Source organism: Neoarius graeffei, chromosome 8, assembly GCF_027579695.1.
Source record: "Neoarius graeffei isolate fNeoGra1 chromosome 8, fNeoGra1.pri, whole genome shotgun sequence".
NCBI classification, from domain to species: domain Eukaryota; kingdom Metazoa; phylum Chordata; class Actinopteri; order Siluriformes; family Ariidae; genus Neoarius; species Neoarius graeffei.
The window spans coordinates 13,015,806-13,036,537 of record NC_083576.1 but is presented as its reverse complement, the minus strand read 5'-3'; the positions used below and the strand labels follow the sequence as shown (position 1 = coordinate 13,036,537).

Genomic DNA, 20,732 nt, shown 5'->3' with positions numbered 1-20,732 from the left:
AGTTAGCGATATCAGTTGCATTGTAATAATTCAATTCACAATTTTTCCTAATACTCAAAATTTTATGATTATTAAAATTGTAGAAATTTAAAATCAGGCATCTTTAGTGTCTATGAACACATACTGTTATAGAAATATGTCAGTGAATTAAATTGTAAACTATATCAGATAATTATTTCGATTCAAATCCAAATCATTCAGCGTTTCAATTCTAATTAATAAAAGTATTACCAGATTGGTATATCACGAGTAAAAAGTGTTTTATATGATATGTTTCCTTAATTTCATTTATATTAGTTCCCAGTTAAAAATATGTTAATTATAAGAAAATGTATACACTCGTTTTTTTCTGTTTAATTGAGCTTCAATTTTTAAATGACTTTTTAACTTAATATTAAACATGCAGTACTGTGCAAAAGTATTAGCCCCCCTATTTTTTTTTCATACAAACTTTGTCATCGATTTCTATTTTATGACTTCTACATTATCGAGTCAAAACATTACAAAAAACATTTTAGAGTTCCGAACGTTCGGGTTTGTTTTTTTCCCTAGCACAAAATTAAATGTTACAGAAAAAATAATGTATCTGAGCAGCATATTCCATAAGAAAGCACTTTTCAGATTAAAAAAAAAGAAAACATAATGAAGGCTACTGGCAAAATTTTGGTGCTAAATGAAGAAGCGAGTGTGGCAGTCAAAGTGTCCAGAAGAACTGTGGCTGGTTCTGGAAGATGCTCAGTAAAACCTACAGCTCATTTCCGCATAAAACTGCACGCACTGTCTAACCTGAGACTGCTTTTTTTTTTTTTAAACGCAAAGGAAATTTCATCTCACACCAAATATTGACTTGGTTTCATTTATTATGGCTTACCGCTTACTGTTTATAGTGGTTTTTTTAATGTTGAAACATTTCACTTCGTTATTTTTAAGCCATTTTTGGTCGACAGCATTTCTTTACATGTGCCGAAGATTTTTGCACAGTACCATGTGTCACTAGAAAACATTTGAGCAAATGAAGTAGGCAACAAATATATTTCACACCATTCCTGCTGAACACAGAGCGCGGCGTTCCCGATTAGGGGACGCTGTACGGTAAGAAATCATTAGAAGACAGAACAAATACCTTTCTTGTGATTTGTGGGGAAGATTTCCGTTTTGAAGTTCTGTGGATGTCCTGCTGAAAATCACAATTTCAAGATAAAATAAATTTAACATGATTATGCAAATGAAGATGTAAACGAGCCTAAATCTGAACTCAACGGTTTGTACGGAATAAAATCGCTCAAGTAATTCACACGAAAATAAAAAAAAAATAGATGCGGATTAAAAGCGTCACGTTCTGTATAGAATATGATGATTCGAATAATTAAAATTTAAAATACAAATAAACCAGGATTAAACTAACATTTAAAATACTTTCTGAATGATTAAAAGCCATGAATCTATTATTCAGAATGCATATATTTCTGTTAATGAGGTTGTATAAATTTTTTAAGGGCTTCATATGAATTATTAGCAAATACAGAGCCTTGTATTCCCTCCTTTAACTTTTCCACATTTTGCAGCATTACAACCGAAAAATTAATTAACTTAATTGGAATTTCTTACAGTTTGATCTCTACAATATGGTGTGAATACTTTTTATTTATGACAGGAAGATTAATTAAAAAAAAAAAAGGAAAAGCAAAAAATGTGTTGGTTGCATAAGTATTCACCCCCCTCTTGTTGATACTTGGTAGGACTGTCTTTGGTTGCAATCACATCTGGGATATGTCTCTATCGGCTTTGCACATCTGGTTCCTGATGTTTTTCTTCAAATGCTTTGATTCTTAACACATTCAGTGTGGTGTGGTAATGTGCTAAGGGACACTGTTCTGTTTTTATGAGGTAAAACTCTGGCCCTTATGGGCTATTTTGTGTAGGTTCATGACATAAAATATACCCCCCAGTACTAAGAAAAAAAAAATCAGTTCCAGGTTGCAAATGTGCAAAAACGTTCAAGGAGGCGAATACTTATGCAAGTTATTCTAGGACCAAATGTCAATATTCCAGTTTCCATTACCACAACAACAATGTAAATTGAAAACGATGTTCCTATTTTTATGATAAATTTAATGAAATACGTTTTCAAAGACATTCACAGAGACGTGGAAATGTTCATAATTCACTTTGGTTTGATGGTTAAAAAAAACCAAAGAAAAATAACAATGTTATCATATCCACAGCTAAAATAGTCCAAAACCTGCGATATACACTGAATCCAGACAATTCTGGCTCCTGGTGTGTTTACCAGTCAGGGTGTGTGTGTGTGAATGACGCAAGGAAACAGCACAAAAAAGGACTTATCAGTGCATAAACATGGCCGTCCTTCCTTCCTGCCTTCAACTCGGACTGCGTTTCAACAGAATGGGAGGAAAAGAAGGAGTCGCAGCTCGCATGGAAACGGCCATTACAGAGGATTCGCGATACAGAACAGGAGCTTATCCGGGGCCAGACGTGGTTCAGAAGCGGAAGTCGAGGAAAATCCCAGAAATTAATACCAGATTCACTGACAGCTACACAAATGCTAATTTTGCTAAGTCTACCACAATGAGGTGGGTTTTAACTTTTGGAAAATAATCAAAATGGACCACCAGACAAAACATGAACATGTATAGGAATTCTAATGAGTGAGAGTGATTTTGTCATGAATTTAAAGTTTGTGAAAAAGTCATGTAAAGAAATAGAGCGGCGGCTACAATTATCGACGCCTTAACAATCTTTTGGCCATTGCAAAATTAGAAAAGACTTTCAATATGTAAATTGTGCATGAATACTTACTCAAACTTCCACTGGAAAAAAAAAAAAGTTGATTCCTGATTACTTAGCGTGACAGAGCATGTGACACCGTTCCACAATTATCAACACCTTTGTCCACAGTTATCGACACCGTTCCACAATTACTGACACCTCTGTCCACAGTTATCGACACCGTTCCACAATTATCGACACCTCTGTCCACAGATATCGACACCGTTCCACAATCGACACCTTTGTCCACAGTTATCGATACCGTTTCACAATTATTGACACCTCTGTCCACAGTTATCAACACCGTTCCACAATTATCGACACTTCTGTCCACAGTTATCGACACCGTTCCACAATTATCGACACCTCTGTCCAGTTATCGACACCTCTGTCCACAGTTATCAACACTGTTCCACAATTATTGACACCTCTGTCCACAGATATCGACACCATTCCACAATCGACACCTTTGTCCACAGTTATCAACACCGTTCCACAATTATTGACACCTCTGTCCACAGTTATCAACACCGTTCCACAATTATCGACACTTCTGTCCACAGTTATCGACACCGTTCCACAATTATCGACACCTCTGTCCAGTTATCGACACCTCTGTCCACAGTTATCAACACTGTTCCACAATTATTGACACCTCTGTCCACAGTTAGACACAATTCCACAATTATCGACACCTCTGTCCATGGTTATCGACACCTCTGTCCACACTTATCGACGCCGTTCCACAATTATCGACACCTCTGTCCACAGTTATCGATGCCATTCCACAATTATCGACACCTCTGTCCACAGTTATCAACACCATTCCACAATCATCGACACCTCTGTCCACAGTTATCGACACCATTCCACAATTATCGACACCTCTGTCCACAGTTAGACACCATTCCACAATTATCGACACCTCTATCCACAGTTATCGACACCGTTCCGCAATTATCGACACCTCTGTCCACACTTATTGACACCGTTTCACAATTATCGATATCCAGATGATTATTTATAAAAAAAATAATCAGTATGTGGTATTAAGTTAACAAAACACAGTTTTTATTTAAAATTTATTTTACATAGACTTATATTTAGTACAAAATATCTTTTATATAAATATGGATGTTGGTGTTTACGTAAATGAGGAAGTAATTCTAATGTTTGTAAACAAATGAACTGATAATGTTGAACCTGCATCAGAAAATCTTTTTGTTCCACTTTCTACCCACTTTCTACGTATTTTCGCAGATTACATTTTGTTAATCATTCGTTGTTGTTTGTATTAATTTCTAGTTTTGTAGTTTACCAAGAAATGTCAACAGGCAATTGACACTGTAACCGCATGAACATCAGGTCAAAGGTCACATGTCATTCCTCGAACCAAAATATAAAATGTCTACTGATATTGTAATATGTGATAGATATTTACAATAAACTGCAAAAAAAAAAAAAAATTCTGTATGGAATAGAAAAATCTGAATATTTCTAGTGTGTAATTTTTTATATGTTAGGAATTTAATTCTGGTCTAATTCTATTTATTGCAATCGGATTCCAAATACTCTATAAACATTCCATTCTGTTATGAATCAGAAAAAAAATTATAAATCACAGCACCTTTTTTTTTTTAAGTACTTCATCTACTTCAACAACGTTACACAAAGCTCGATCCATAACAGTTGCAAACATCACTTAATTCCACAGGGTGTCGATAATGGTGGACACCGGTGAAAGTGATTATTGACACCTCACATGACTTCTCAAACGTGCGTTTAGGTACAAAATGACGACTGTCGAATGAAAGAGTAAAAAACAAAGTAGGTTTCGACAAGGAGATCATGAAATATGAGTGAATCTGAGATGTAAAAACATGTCCGTGATCTTTCCACCATGCTTACCTGCAATGATAACGTCTGGGTTTTCCTCAAATTGCTGATCATGCTAAAAAAAACGTGTGTCGTCAGATGACAAGATCAAAGGGCGAGGCGGGTCTTCCGGTTGATTAATTAACCGATAATAACTGCTGTAACTGAAACTCACCTTTGTAAAATTGTCTTTTATTGGTAAATCTGAAAAGGTGTCGATAATTATGGACTGTCGATAACTGTAGCTGCCGCTCTACTGTACAGAAAATTTACTTAGAAAAAAAAATCGAATTTCTAAATGTACTATATATTTCTAATTTACTTTGAAGAGCAGTAAAAACAACAACAACAACAACAACAACAACAACAACAAGAAAAACATTATGCAGGTTGCACAATTTTATAAAGAAATCAACAGCTAAGTTTTTAGCTAGCAGTCAATCATTTATGTTACTTTTTATAATGACAAAAAATTCTCTGTAATATTTCTTTCTTTTTGTTTTTGGAAAAGAAATACTGGAAATTTTCTCTTTGTTTTGAACACACCGAAAGAGAAGACATAAAAACATCTAAAACAAATATTATCAACACGTTAGCGAGAAACTTAGCGACAAATACTGAGGCATGAAACTCCAACTGTTAATAATTGCTGAATCATGTATAAATCATATCAATCCATACTAGACTTTTATTCTATCTACTCAGTTTGTCAAAATGCTTAGACAAAATCCTGTTTTTTAAATAAAATAGACTTATATTGTGTATAAACAACATACTAGCAGAGGTGCCAATATTGCTAGCAAGAAAATCTTAGCAGGCTGAGAGAATTTTACTACAAAAGCGCTAGCATGCGTCAGCAGATGAGTCGGCTAATCTTTTTTTCCCCCAGATGTTCTTTAATCATTAGTAGCTCCTGCATTTAAGCAGACCACAGCCCTGTTTATAAATATTGGCACCTCTATGCAAATGTTAGCTAAAGTTAATGCCATACATGTCAACCTATACGGAATGTCCGTATTTTATACGGATTTGATTCAATAAACGAAGTATACGGGCGTATAAATAAAGTCATACGGATTCTTTAAAAAAAAAAAAAACTTCAATATTTATTTAGAGCTATAATCAATTCCCACGATGATAAAAGAACGCATAACATTTACAAACGTACTGTACACCACAGACAGCCAGTAAAGAGTCTTATGAAATTGCGCGTTATCTTGTGGTAGCGAGACTTCGTTCCACTTTTGATCATGCGCACACCGCATTGCGAGAATCCCGCCAACCGTGAAGTCATAGACATATAAACATAGACGCCGGCTTCTGCGTAGAATCATACGTCATCCTCGCCCGAGAATAAAGATGCCTCATTCATGTGCTGCATTTAACTGTACCAACAGGTTTACCATCCACACGAGATCACATGGGATTACCTTTCACAGGTGAGACTGGAAAAATACTTTTCATTGTATTTGGTCATTATAACGTAATTTTACGAACAGATTTTCCTGACTTTGTGGCTAATATGAAGTCTCGTGCATAATAGCCGCTCGGTCAAACCTGTCTCCAAACAACGAAGTATTTCCTTCGTAACTATGCTGATAACACTGTGTTTTTGTCAAACATTGGAGCTTTGTATTCATTCTGAAGGTTTATTGTTATTAATATTGAATAAAAAGTAACTGGGATATATCATGGTTAATTATCATTCAAATTTTAGGTAAATTATTTTAATTTGCATCTTATACGGATTTTATAAGGGAAATACGGATTTTGGAGGTTGGTTATACAGGTTTGATTGACCAAAGGTTGACATGTATGTAATGCTAACTCTTTAGCTTTGGCTATCGTGCATGACACACTGTAACTAGCCTTGTTAAAGCGATCATTAGCTAAACAGACATGTTGAAACAAGTAGCGAAGTTCACTAGTTAATGTTTAATAAAGTTTTGTGTAAACCACAGCATTTATGCTAATCAGTATGACGAGCTGAAAAAGTGAAAAGAAAAAAAAACGTTTTTGACGAACTGATTAAACAGAAGTAAAGCTCTGGCCTCATGGAACCTCGTGCCTGTCAGTTGGTAAAATCAGGACGTGTGCAAGCGAGCCGTATTCAAGTTTCACATTCGTTCCGCACTGCTTGTAATGAACTTCGCATCACTGAGCACTGCAATGAGACACGTCCCATATAAATATAAATTCCCACTATGCATCTATACTGAGCCCCGATCCTCCATAACACACTCTGAAGATCCGTAACCAGCATCTATCCTCACTTGTAGTGTTCGTGAACTAACGCAGGAGTGGTTTCCAAGCTGGAACGCAAAAATGTACGCTAGCTGGGCTCAGTCTGGGAAATGACTGAGTTCTATTTCCTGTAAGCATTACGCATACAAATGATGTACACAGTAGCTGATTGACAGTGTGTGAGATACACTCTGTGTGTGTGTGTGTGTGTGTGTGTATACCTGGAGGTGCCACCATGCGCTGCCATTTCTGAAACAGGCACGTCTTCAGACAGTCTCTGGGGCTGAGGCTGTATGTCTTATGTCTGGACATGAGCTCCTGCATGGGCTCTAGGATCACACACAGCTACACACACACACACACACAGTGAGCAAAGCAACATGCCAACACAACAAATACTGGTGAAAGACACACTACTGAATCATGACTTTAAACTATTGTATTTATTTGAAGATTAAATATGGCTCAGCAAATAAAGGAATAAATGAGAAATTAAAAAAGTGATAAAATATTATTCCTGAAATCACGCCACATTTTTTTCTCCTTTTCTTCTTTTTTAACATTTAAAATAAAAGGTAGAATTGTAATGTGGATGATTAATCACAAAATTTTCATTTAAAAAAATAATTTCGTCATGAAATTTACAACTACAAATTTATATATCAGGTAACATTTAAATAATAAATAAAAATATATTTTTTTAAAAATTTCAATCTTCAAAATCACCTTTATTGGACAGAGACATAAGTGTGTAATATAATTATAACATTTCTGGCTTTTAATAATTTAATAATGATAATTTCATAAAAATATGTTGTTTTTAAAACAACAACAACAACAACAACAAAAACCACTAAGAGAAATATTATAGAAAGAAATCATGTTCTCGAAAAACTCCCAACGCCTCAAATAATTCTTAAAAATGAATCCAATCATACAGACAGCATCTTGTTTTCTTACATTAATGTAATTAATCCTACTTCAAATACTAGTGTTATATGCCAACATTCTACAGAATTTCATTTTTGCTTTTTTTTAGGTAGCAGGTGGATAAACACACAATCACATGCTTACACAAACACACACACACACACACACACACACACACACCATCCGTTTGAGTTTCAGGGGCTTGCATTCTGACACAGCCGCATCCCCTCACACTTCCACCGTTTCTGGGGAACAATCCCTGGCCCAGAGCCGAGGCAGCGCAGCTATTTCCAGCGTGAATGTGAGGAAACCCGCGGCCTTCCTCAGCCACAGCACCTCATCCGTCCCAGCTCAGGAAACGGAGCTCGAGTGGAGCCGCTGATAACCTCGCGTGCGCACACACCAAGCTAACGAGCCCCTTTTACAGGGTATTTTTACCCCATTCTGAAGCTAGGAAACTTTGAGGGAAAATGAGACACGATAGCGTTTACAGGATTCAGTGCCAGGTTCGACCTCTTACTGAATTTTATACTTGTGTGCAATCTTCAAATTTAATTATCATATTTAATGCAAACAAAGGAGGCGTGGCCAAGGTGCCTGGCAGTCTTATTATAGGAGGCGTGGAATTAATTATCATATTTACTATAGACGAAGGAGATGTGACCTTGGCGCCTGACAGTCTTAGTGAAGAAGGTGTGGAATCGATGCCTGTCAGTCTTAGTTAAGGAGACGTGGACTTAATTATTACATTTAATACATATGTAAGAGCTGCCCGTCAGTCTTACTGAAGGAGGTGTGGCCTTGATTATCTTATTTAATATGAATGGGTGTGGACTTAATTATGTTATTTAATATGAATGAAGGAGGTGTGGCCTTGGTGCCTGTCAATCTCTGTTAAGAAGGCAGGACCTTGGTGCTTGTCAAGCTTCGTTGATGAGGCGGAGCCTCCGTACCTGTCAATCTTAGTGATGGCACCATGGCTTTAGTGCCCATCAGTTCTACATTAGGAGGTGTGACTTCTATGCTATTATTCCCTTTAATTTAGTCATGGCCTTAATTATCATATTTTAATATAAACAAAGGAGACCTGCCCTAGGTGCCTGCCAGTCCCAGTAAAGTAGACAAGGCTTCTATGTCTATCAGTCTGAGTAAAGCAGGTGTGGTTTCTCTCCCTGTCAGTCCTTGTTACAAAGATGTAGTCTCTATGCCTGTCAGTCATTGTTAAGGAGGCGTAGTCTATGCCTGTCGGTCCTAATAAAGGTGGTGTGGCTTAAGGACCTGTCAATCCTAGTAATGTAGACATGGCTTCTGTGATTATCAGTCTTAGGAAAGTAGACATGACCTCTGTGCCTGTCAGTCCTAGTACATTTGGTGTTGCCTCTGTGCCTGTCAGTCCTAGTAAAGTACATATTGCATAAGTGCCTGTCATTCCTAGCTAAGGAAGCATGCAAAATGCGCCTGTCAGTTCTAGTACTGTTTGCATGACTCAAGTGCCTATCCCTCCTAGTAAAGTACATATAGCCTAAGTGCCTGTCGTTTCTTGCTAAGGAAGTATGCAAAATGTGCCTGTCAGTCCTAGTAGCGTTTGCATGGCTTAAGTGCCTTTCAGCCCAAGTAAGACTGGTCTCTGCGCCTGTCAGTCCTAGTTAAGTACATATAGCCTACGTACCTGTTATTCCTAGCTAAGGAAGCATGCAAAATATGTCTGTCAGTCCTAGTAACATTTGCATGGCTTAAGTGCCTATCAGTCTGAATAAAGTAGGTGTGGTTTCTGTGCTTGTTAGTCCTAGTTAAATACATACAGCCTAAGTACCTGTTGTTCCTAGCTAAGGAAGCATGCAAAATGTGCCCATCAGGCCTAGTAGCATTTCCCTGTCTTAAGTGCCTATCAGCCCAAGTAAGACTGGCCTCTGTGCCTGTCAGTCCTAGTTAAGTACATATAGCCTAAGTACCTGTCATTCCTAGCAAAGGAAGCATGCAAAATATGCCTGTCAGTTCTAGTTGTGTTTGCATGGCTCAAGTGCCTCTCAGTCCTAGTAAAGTAAGACTGGCCTCTGTGCCTGTCAGTCCTAGTAAAGTATATATAGCTTAAGTGCCTCTTGTTCAGCTAAGGAAGCATGCAAACTGCGCCTGTCAGTCCTAGTAGTGTTTGCATGGCTTAAGTACCTATCAGTCCTAGTAAAGTAAGACTGGCCTCTCTGCCTGTCAGTTCTAGTAAAGTACATATAGCCTAAGTGCCTGTCATTCCTAGCTAAGGAAGCATGCAAAATATGCCTGTCAGTCCTAGTAGTGTTTGCATGGCTTAAGTGCGCATCAGCCCAAGTAAAGTAAGACTGGTCTCTGTGCCTGTCAGTCCTAGTAAAGTACATATAGCCTAAGTACCTGTTGTTCAGCTAAGGAAGCATGCAAACTGTGCCTGTCAGTCCTAGTCAAGTCAAGTCAAGTTTATTTGTATAGCGCTTTTAACAATAGACATTGTCCGAAAGCAGCTTTACAGAATTTGAATGACTTAAGACATGAGCTAATTTTATCCCGAATCTATCCCCATTGAGCAAGCCTGTGGCGATGGTGGCAAGGAAAAACTCCCTCAGACGACATGAGGAAGAAACCTCGAGAGGAACCAGACTCAAAAGGGAACCCATCCTCATTTGGGCAACAACAGACAGCATGACTATAACATTAACAGTTTTAACATGAAGTCAGTTTCATTGATGTTATAACTCTTCATTAATGGAAACTTGAGTGCAAAACTGTTTGCACTCAAGTCCTAGTAGTGTTTGCATGGCTTACGTGCCTGTCAGTCCTAGTAAAGTAGGTGTGGTTTCTGTGCCTGTCAGTCCAAGTAATAATGGCATAATTCAATACTTCTCAAAGCCAATTTTTTCCCCCAATGAAATCAATACTGAATTACATATTATCTCAACATGTTTGCATTTAAAATGTTCTAAATCGTATCGTATAAATCATGGGTTGCTTTAAATGTCTCTTTACACTGGATCAGTGATGAACATTGCATCTTTCTGGACAGAAAAATACAAGTGAGTGCGTCTCAGTTATTATTCAGACGGTATGAAACAAACACACTGCTGTCTATTTTGCTGATTCCTGCCCTGAAGCTGTGTAGATGATGACATGCAAAGCCAAACACAGAATATATTCAAAAACATCTGGCATGCTAAACAGCTGTGGCACACGCACTGGATCACGATCAGGCTGAGAGCTCTGAAATGTATAGAGCCGAACCAAATCCTAATTTAATTCCCAATTTGGCTGCGATTTTTTAAGCCACACTTTATAATAACACATCTGAGTGCTTAAGATGGAGCAGAATGAAGTTGGTTCGAGGTTGATTAAAAATAAATAAATAAATAAATAAAAACCAAAAAAAAAAAAAACTAACCTGCCTTTTCTTATTTCTGCTCAATTCTTTTACCTTTAAGAGAAACACGATGGTGTGCTGGGTAAGCAGGAGCTGGGCATCGAGACCCACAATGCCATGCTTCAGCACAGAATGCTCATTAATGTTATGCTAATTTTCCCCATCCAATTAATTTTCTCTCCTCATCTAGTTCTCCTGTTTTGCAAATCGGAGCTGTCACTCATGCTGAAATTGAAAGAATAAATAAAGAGACTGTAGAATAAATGCTATGGCATGGGCGCAGATTGGCGTGTGGACACACACACACACACATCAAGCATGACTGAAGGAGGGAAGCTTTTCAAACACCTTTGTTTGTCATTTTTATGTATGCATGTGCATGTGTGTGTGTGTGTATGCATGTTTTTATATACTACTAAGGACGAGATGTCCCTACAAGGATAGTAAAATCTGACAATTTCGACCTTGTGGGGACATTTGGATGGTCCCCATAGGGAAATTGCTGTTTTTTTTTCTCATCTCATCTCATTATCTCTAGCCGCTTTATCCTGTTCTACAGGGTCGCAGGCAAGCTGGAGCCTATCCCAGCTGACTACGGGTGAAAGGCGGGGTACACCCTGGACAAGTCGCCAGGTCATCGCAGGGCTGACACATAGACACAGACAACCATTCACACTCACATTCACACCTACGGTCAATTTAGAGTCACCAGTTAACCTAACCTGCATGTCTTTGGACTGTGGGGGAAACCGGAGCACCCGGAGGAAACCCACGCGGACACGGGGAGAACATGCAAACTCCGCACAGAAAGGCCCTCGCCGGCCACGGGGCTCGAACCCGGACCTTCTTGCTGTGAGGCGACAGCGCTAACCACTACACCACCGTGCGACCCTTTTTTGGCTCTTATTTATTTAAAATTTTTTTTTTTAAATTTGTTTAAAAAAAACCCCAGCAATTTCACTATGGGGACCATCCAAATGTCCCCACAAGGTCGACATTGTCAGATTTTACTATCCTTGTGGGGACATCTGGTCCCCAGTAGTATATAAAAACATGCATACACAAACGTGTGTGTGTGTGTGTGTGTGTGTGTGTGTGTGTGTGTGTGTGTTTATGAGACTCACCCTGAGGTAGTTGAGTGTGAAGTTAGTCAGACCCATTCGGGTGATGTTTTTGGAGAGCTGCTCCAGAACCTGAGGGTCTTGAGCCTGTGAGGGCAGAAGGGCAGCCGCCATTACAACCTTAAAGCAATAATCCAGTGGTTTATTTATTTATTTATTTATTTATTTTTACTTAATCTCTATTTACCACATCTGTATAATATGTGTGATTATCTGTATCCGTTTTGTATGTGTTACTTTTTGTGTGTGCGAATACCATGAACAGAAATTTTTCTCCCCAGTTTGCTCCCAAACGCCAGCCAGCTCTCCTCTATCGTAGTTGATCATACTCTAGCTACCAACTGGGTAGGGTGAAGCCTGACATGTGCTTCCTCCGAGACACAAGAAACCAGTCAAGCTTCTATTTTCACACTGCTGCATCACAGAGCAACACTCAGAGAAAAGTTCTATCTGCCCTCTTCTGCATAATTAGCTTACAGACACTTTTGATTGGCTAGTGTTGCTGTGATTGACAGGGGAGAGGAATTATGCCATCCCTCCCACCCAATTTTGCTCTCTAGACTCCCAGTGAAGGCTGGCTGTGGCATTATCGGGATTCAAACAAGCCAACGGCAGGGCAAACGCACTTTGTACTTTTGTCAATAGAAAAAAATGACTTACTTTACTCCTCACACATTGAACAAAAAACCTGCTTAAATCGTATAATCTTATACTGGAACTTACTTACAATGGAAATCAAGATGAAGCAAAGGCAAGCTCTACATTTACATACCGTAGATCTCTTTGTCGAAGCTGACCCAAAACCAACTAATGAATTCCTAAGAGAACAAATTACACACATTTAATGTTGTATTTAAAATATCTTCCTGAAGGTTTACTCATTCATCTTCAATTTATCCTGGTCAGCTTCACGGTAGATCAGGAGGGAACACGAAACACGAGGTGGGAAGACATCCTGGATGGATTGCCAGTCCATCATAGGGTACTATGTATATACACATTCACACACTCATTCACAGTGCCTTCAACACCATCCAGCCCCTTTTGCTTCAGGACAAACTGAACAGGGTGCGAGTGGACCCCTGCCTGGTCACCTGGATCTCCAGCTACCTCACCGACAGGCCGCAGTACGTCAGGCTGAAGGACATCACGTCTGACACTGTGATTAGCAGCACCGGAGCACCCCAGGGCACGGTGCTGGCCCCTCTTCTCTTCACCCTGTACACAGCGGACTTCTGCTACAACTCGGAGCTGTGTCACATTCAGAAGTTTGCCGATGAGACAGCCATCATTGGGTGTATCAGTGACGACAAAGAGGAGGAGTATAGGAGCCTGGTGAGGGACTTTGCTGTGTGGTGCAACAGGAACCATCTGCAGCTCAACACCTCGAAGACCAAGGAGCTGGTCATTGACTTTGGGAGGTCCAGACCATGGTCACGACCAGTTCTGATCGAGGGAGTCGAGGTGGAGGCTGTGGATTCCTACAAGTACCTCGGGCTGTGGCTGGACAGCAAGCTGGACTGGACTTGCAACACCAATCACTTATACAGGAAGGGACAGAGCAGGCTATACTTCCTTAGGAGGCTGCGGTCCTTTAACATCTGCAGGAAACTCCTGTGGATGTTCTATCAGTCTGTGGTCGCCAGTGTCCTGTTTTACACCGTGGTGTGCTGGGGGGGGGGGCAGCACATCCAAGAAGGACACATCCAGGCTGGACAAACTGATCAGGCGGGCCGGCTCTGTGGTCGGCATGAAGCTGGAGACTCTGGTGCCGGTGGCAGAGAAGAGGGCTATGGACAAACTATTGAACATCATGGACGATGCCAGTCACCCTCTGCACACAGTCATCAGCAACCAGAGGAGCCTGTTCAGTGACAGAATGCTCCTTCCCAAGTGCAGGACAAACAGACTTAAAAACTCTTTTGTCCGTCACGCCATCAGACTGTACAACTCCTCTCTGGGGGGGAGGAGGGGTAACAGGAGGACAGAGGGACGGGAAGGAGCAGTAGCCTAGCCTAACAATAAGCAATACTGGACAATGTGCAATATAAAGTGCAATATCTCTCCTGCTGGGCTCCCCTTTCCCCCCCTCCTCTCTTCCCCATATCTTATTCGTTTTATATTTGTATATGTAAATACTTAATTTAATTTATCTAGAAGTTTTTTCTCTATTTTCTATTCTCTGTTTATCCTGTAATGATGCTGCTGGAATCTTAATTTCCCTGAGGGAACCCGTCCAAAGGGATCAATAAAGTTCTATCTAATCTAATCTAATCTAATCTAATCTAATCTAATCTCAGGGGCAATTCAGCATAGCCAGTACACCTCCTGGCTTGTTTTTGGGAGGTGGAAGGAAACCCGAGGACCCAGAAGAAACCCAAATGGCCATGGTGAGAACCAAGGGACCCTGGAGCTTAGGTCTAATTAAAGGAGGAAATTTCCTGATTTCTTTACTTTTTTTTTTGGTTACGCTGAACAGCGGGTGGCACGGTGGTGTAGTGGTTAGCGCTGTCGCCTCACAGCAAGAAGATCCGGGTTCGAGCCCCGTGGCCGGCGAGGGCCTTTCTGTGCGGAGTTTGCATGTTCTCCCCGTGTCCGCGTGGGTTTCCTCCGGGTGCTCCGGTTTCCCCCACAGTCCAAAGACATGCAGGTTAGGTTAACTGGTGACTCTAAATTGACCGTAGGTGTGAATGTGAGTGTGAATGGTTGTCTGTGTCTATGTGTCAGTCCTGTGATGACCTGGCGACTTGTCCAGGGTGTACCCCGCCTTTCGCCCGTAGTCAGCTGGGATAGGCTCCAGCTTGCCTGCGACCCTGTAGAAGGATAAAGCGGCTAGAGATAATGAGATGAGATGAGATGAGACGCTGAACAGCTTTAAAAAGGACATATTATGAAAAACTCACTTGTTCAGTGCTTGTGCATATGCATTTGGATATCTGGAGTGTCTATCAAACTCTAAAATAAGACACCCAGTCAGTTTCTTTTGTGTTGCCGATTTCAGAAAACATGTCCTTCAACAAGCTGTTCAGATTTGGCTCCATCAATTTCTATGTCACACGTGGAGCTCATTAGAATAATCCCGCCCGCTCTTGTGAGTATCTCCACTCAAGGCCTTTACGAATGGATATTCATAACTAAAGTGCTACCTGATTGGCTGGTAGAAGAGGGGGTGGGGTGAGCAGTGGCTCATTATCATTTAAAGGAACAGGCCGTTCCTCAAATCAGCCGTTTTGAACAGGGCTAGGTGAGAAGGGAGCTGTGGTGCTTTATCCCTGTGGCATTTTGACCAAAGCATGTCACAGACATTTTATTAAGACCTCAGCGAACTGCGTCAACTTGTTGAACATGGGTATGATATGTCACCTTTAAACATACCAACTCAGATATTATTTGGGTGATGGGTCATTTCTCAGCACAGCAACGACTCTGGTATGAGTGATATGAGAAAAGTTGCGGTTTTGAAACACCTCAGAGTCACCAAAAATATTCAGCCAACTGTGGCTTGTGGTCAGAAACAGATGCTGAACACACAGTGGGAAGTACCTGAGCTTTGTACACACTACACTGTGGTCCAACAAGGTACTTGAGCGTAATAAAGTATACTGTGAGTGTATACTGAGCTCAGTGTTTGTACCACGTTTCGATTTCCTCCATCTCGTTACTTTCTTTATGGACTGAACTGTTTAAAATGGGAGAGAGCTTCCCTGTAAGGTTTTACCAAATAACTGTGACTCGCCAGCTCTTTACCGTCTGCAATAAGGCCACAAAACAAGTCAGAAAATCCCATTTTTCCACCATTTGAGTGTTTCATTTTTATATTTGGTTAAAGAATACAATTACATCAAAGCAAATACCCAATAGCAAATCGGCTTTATTTTTAATTTCTTGTTTCCTATTTGGATTTCAAGAGAGGCAGAAACCAAGCTGACGGGTGGTGCCGCAAGGCCAAAATGGAACTGAGGCCAATGCTTCAATTACACTGAATATGTATTTGATTCAGGGTTTGGGGCGCTGTATGTGGAGTGCACTCAAACTGCTAATAAATATTGATAGAGATGGCTGAAAATTTGAATTTGGCCCCAGCCCTGGGGATTACCCTGAAGAAAAAAAGAAGAAGCTCAGCTGCATTCACACTATGGCTACCAATCCATGTGACTTAAGAGAAACCTGCAGAGATAAAGCGGGAATGGAATGAGTTCAGAGATGTCGTGACGGCGGGAAAGAGATCTGTGAGTGTGAGCATTTGTGTGTTTGGGAGACCAGAACTGCACTGGACAGGATTTCAATTCTAGAAGTAACACTGGCATAATATTTAAAAAAAAAATCATTTAAGATTCACAGCAGGATGTCGACGAGTGACATGATGAGTGTAGGTTAACCGGCGCAGGTTATAGGTGATGACATCACATGGTTTTAAATCTAAACAAGAGTGCTCTGAGAGCACAATATTCCCACTGGCAACTCTGGTAAAATGCAACTGAATTGAACGAAATTGCAATCTGTGTATTACCGACATATAACAAAGAATCCTGCCAAGTTTTGTGAAATTCCTCTAAAAATTGTGAGAGGAGTTGATTTCAGAAGGTGAGTACCCTTCCTGGGATGGATGGATGGATGGATGGATGGATGGATGGACGGACGGACATCGCCAAGACATAATCCCCCTTCAGGTCTTTCGGCCAGTGGGGGATAAAAATTGTGCAGGAAGTTGATTTCAGAAAGCAAGCACACCTTGATGAAATTGCCAAAGTACAAGTTTGTTAATAATCGAGGGCATAACTCTGGGAAAATTTGCCCAATTTAAATGAAATTTCAATCTGCGTATAACTGTCATATAACAAAGCCTTTTGCCAAGTTTGGTTCAATTCCTCCACAAATTGTGAGAGGAGTTGATTTCAGAAGAATGTACACCCTCATAAAATTGTCAAAGTACGAGTTATTTCATCAAGGGTCAAAACTCTGATAAAAATTTCCCTAACGAAATTAAATCGCAATATGCGTATTACTGTCATATAACAAGGCCTTTTGCCAAGCTTCGAGAAATTCGTCCAAAAATTGTGAGAGGAGCTGATGTCAGAAGGCAAACACACCTTCATGAAATTGTTTGAGTACAAGGTTGTTAATCAAGGACTGTAACTCTGGTAAAATGCGACCGAATTGAACAAAATAACAATATGCGTATTACCGACATATAATAATGTGTTCTGCCAAGTTTCGTGAAATTCCTCCAAAAACTGTGAGAGGAGTTCATTTCAGAAGGAAAACACACTCTCATGAAATTGTCAAATTATAATTTTGTTAATCAAGGGCTGTAACTCTGGTAAAATGCGACTGAATTGAACGAAATTGCAATATGCGTATTACTGACATATAACAAAGAATCCTGCCAAGTTTCGTGAAATTCCTCCAAAAACTGTGAGAGGAGTCGATTTCAGAAGGTGAGCACCCTTCCTGGGACGGACGGACATCACCACGACATAATTCCCCTTTGGGCCGTTCGGCCAGCGGGGGATAAAAATGCGATTTTTAAAATGCCAAATTATAAAGATGTAAGAAGTAAAATGGTCATGTGACAATGTCTTTGTATTGAAGATTTGTTTGTATTTGGTTTGTGGGACGATCTAAGCTATTAGCTGTCTAGTTTATATTGCTTATTTATTTAAATGACATATTTAATGCATACATGTCAACCTTTGGTCAATCAAACCTGTATAACCAACCTCCAAAATCCGCATTTCCCTTATAAAATCCGTATAAGATGCAAATTAAAATAATTTACCTAAAATGTGAATGACAATTAATAATGATATATCCCAGTTACTTTTTATTCAATATTAATAACAATAAACCTTCAGAATGAATACAAAGCTCCGATGTTAGACAAAAACACAAAGTGTTATCAGCGTAGTTACGAAGGAAATACTTCGTTGTTTGGAGACAGGTTTCACCGAGCGGCTATTATGCGCGAGACTTCACATTAGCCACAAAGTCAGGAAAATCTGTTCGTAAAATTACGTTATAATGACCAAATACAATGAAAAGTATTTTTCCAGTCTCACCTGTGAAAGGTAATCCCATGTGATCTCGTTTGGACGGTAAACCTGTTGGTACAGTTAAACGCAGCACATGAATGAGGCATTTTTATTCTCGGCTACTGTCTAGACGCTATACCAGAGACGGTTGAAGAATCTCCACTTTGCCATATCCAATATGGCGGCGAGGATGACGTATGATTCTACGCAGAAGGCGGCGTCTATGTTTATATGTCTATGACTTCACGGTTGGCGGGATTCTCGCAATGCGGTGTGCGCATGATCAAAAGTGGAACGAAGTCTCGCTACCACAAGATAACGCGCGATTTCATAAGACTCTTTACTGGCTGTCTGTGGTGTACAGTACGTTTGCAAATGTTATGCGCTCTTTTATCATCGTGGGAATTGATTATAGCTCTAAATAAATATTGAATTTTTTTTAAAGAATCCGTATAACTTTATTTATACGCCCGTATACTACGTTTATTGAATCGAATCCGTATAAAATACGGACATTCCGTATAGGTTGACATGTATGTTAATGAAAATTTTGTGAAACTCAGATGTTTTATATGAATGACTTGAAAATATGCAATTAAAAAAAAATCCATAAATGCCTATCATATAGAGATTGCGAGTTTGAATCCCGATTATGCTACAGCCATCCGTGGCTGGGAGCCTAAGAGAGCAAAACTGGCCATACTCTCAGGGATGTAGGTGTGGCATACTGTCTTTCCCCTGTCAATTACAGTGACACTAGCCAATCATGGGCATCTGTGAGATCATGCATATGGAAGTGTGTGGATAGCACTTTTCTCCCAGTGTGTTACTTTGCGAGTGTGAATCCCGATGATGCTACAGCCATCCGTGGCCGGGAGCCTAAGAGAGCAAGATCGATGACGACACGATGACATAGTGGCTACTGCCTCGCTTCGCCTCTATGAGGCATTAGCCACAAAAAGCCCTCAAAGATGTGTAGTTCATAGCGGAGATCCACAGTGCGTAATTCCTCTAAAGCCTGACGCACACAGGCGATTTTCTGTCGCTTGTTTGCGCAACTTTTTGACTCAAGCGAAAAATCGCTTCGTGTTTGCGGATATTTGTGACGGCGATTTTTTTGTTGCTTGCGACAGGTATCGAACATGCTTGGTATTATGCGACAAAAAATCGCAAGTCGCTGACTTGTTGCAGAGATATCGCCGCGGGTGCGTGTCTTTGCGATAACGAAGCGATCACCTCCAAAGGCTAAGCCAATCCTCGTCCACGAAGTAGCCATATGATTTCCACATGACTTGCATCCCCTTTGCCCACTGGTCGCAGTACATGAGAGGGGAAACTTGCATCCAAAAATCACAATATGCTTGCGATGGAAAATCGCCCGTGTTTCGCCGGGCTTAAATAAGTTCCGAGAACTGTCTGGTCTGAAAGTGTGCTACGTCAATAGAGCTATGTTAGTAGTGAAGTGATTTTTTTTTTTACTGTTGACGGTGTGAGCGGGCAGCACGGTGGTGTAGTGGTTAGTGCTGTCGCCTCACAGCAAGAAGGTCCGGGTTCGAGCCCCGTGGCCGGCGAGGGCCTTTCTGTATGGAGTTTGCATGTTCTCCCCGTGTCCGCGTGGGTTTCCTCCAGGTGCGCCGGTTTCCCCCACAGTCCAAAGACATGCAGGTTAGGTTAACTGGTGACTCTAAATTGACCGTAGGTGTGAATGTGAGTGTGAATGGTTGTCTGTGTCTAATGCCGCTTTTCCACTACCAACGTGGCTGAGTTGGGCTGAGCCGTGCCGTGCTGAGTCGAGCTGAGTCGAGCTGAGTGGGGCTGTTGGAGTTGCATTTCGACTACAACCGCACTGAACCGTGCTGGCTGGAAGTGGGTGGACACATTGGGTGGAGTTACCGAAAGTGGGTGGACGTCATGTGATGTCGTTAGGCGGTGCAAACAGTGACATCAGTGACCTTTTAAGCGGTAGTCTCACGACCCGGATAGTAAACATTAAACATGGAGGACATGGAGTCGTTAGTGTTGCTGGTCTTGGTGCTGTGGCTTGTTGTCACCGACAACGCCAACAGATACTGGCAAGAGCGTATAGATGAGGCGAGGCGCATAAGGCTTCAGAAATTCTCGTAATTCGTAATTATTCTTCTTCCGGGTTTACGGTGTTCACAGATCCCAGCGTGCTCGCGGGGCGTGTGTGGGCATGTGAGGACACTCCTCCTCACCAATCAGTGCACAGGGGAGTGTCTCCTCACGCCCCTAGCCCCACTCGGCTCGGTTTGGCTCGCTTCAGCCCTACTCCAAAACCGTGCATGTTTTGGGTGCTGAGTAGGGCTGAAGCGAGCTGAGTCGTGCTGCTCTGAGATAGTC

The 20,732-nt window shown here is 40.7% G+C and overlaps 1 protein-coding gene across 3 annotated transcripts in view; it reads right to left on the bottom strand.

Annotated features, from left to right (window-relative positions):
- ldb2a (LIM domain binding 2a) overlaps nucleotides 1-20,732 on the bottom strand; it is a 194,553-nt gene that overhangs the window by 36,553 nt on the left and 137,268 nt on the right. For 2 of the 3 annotated variants that reach the window (XM_060927293.1, XM_060927295.1), the window contains exons 5-7: nucleotides 12,343-12,426; nucleotides 7,131-7,254; nucleotides 1,124-1,177 (exon numbers count right to left, since the gene is read on the bottom strand). In XM_060927293.1, coding sequence (XP_060783276.1) covers nucleotides 1,124-1,177; nucleotides 7,131-7,254; nucleotides 12,343-12,426 — 262 coding nt within the window. The remainder of the gene's footprint in view (nucleotides 1-1,123; nucleotides 1,178-7,130; nucleotides 7,255-12,342; nucleotides 12,427-20,732) is intronic. The other variant, XM_060927294.1, reaches the window with a different exon arrangement.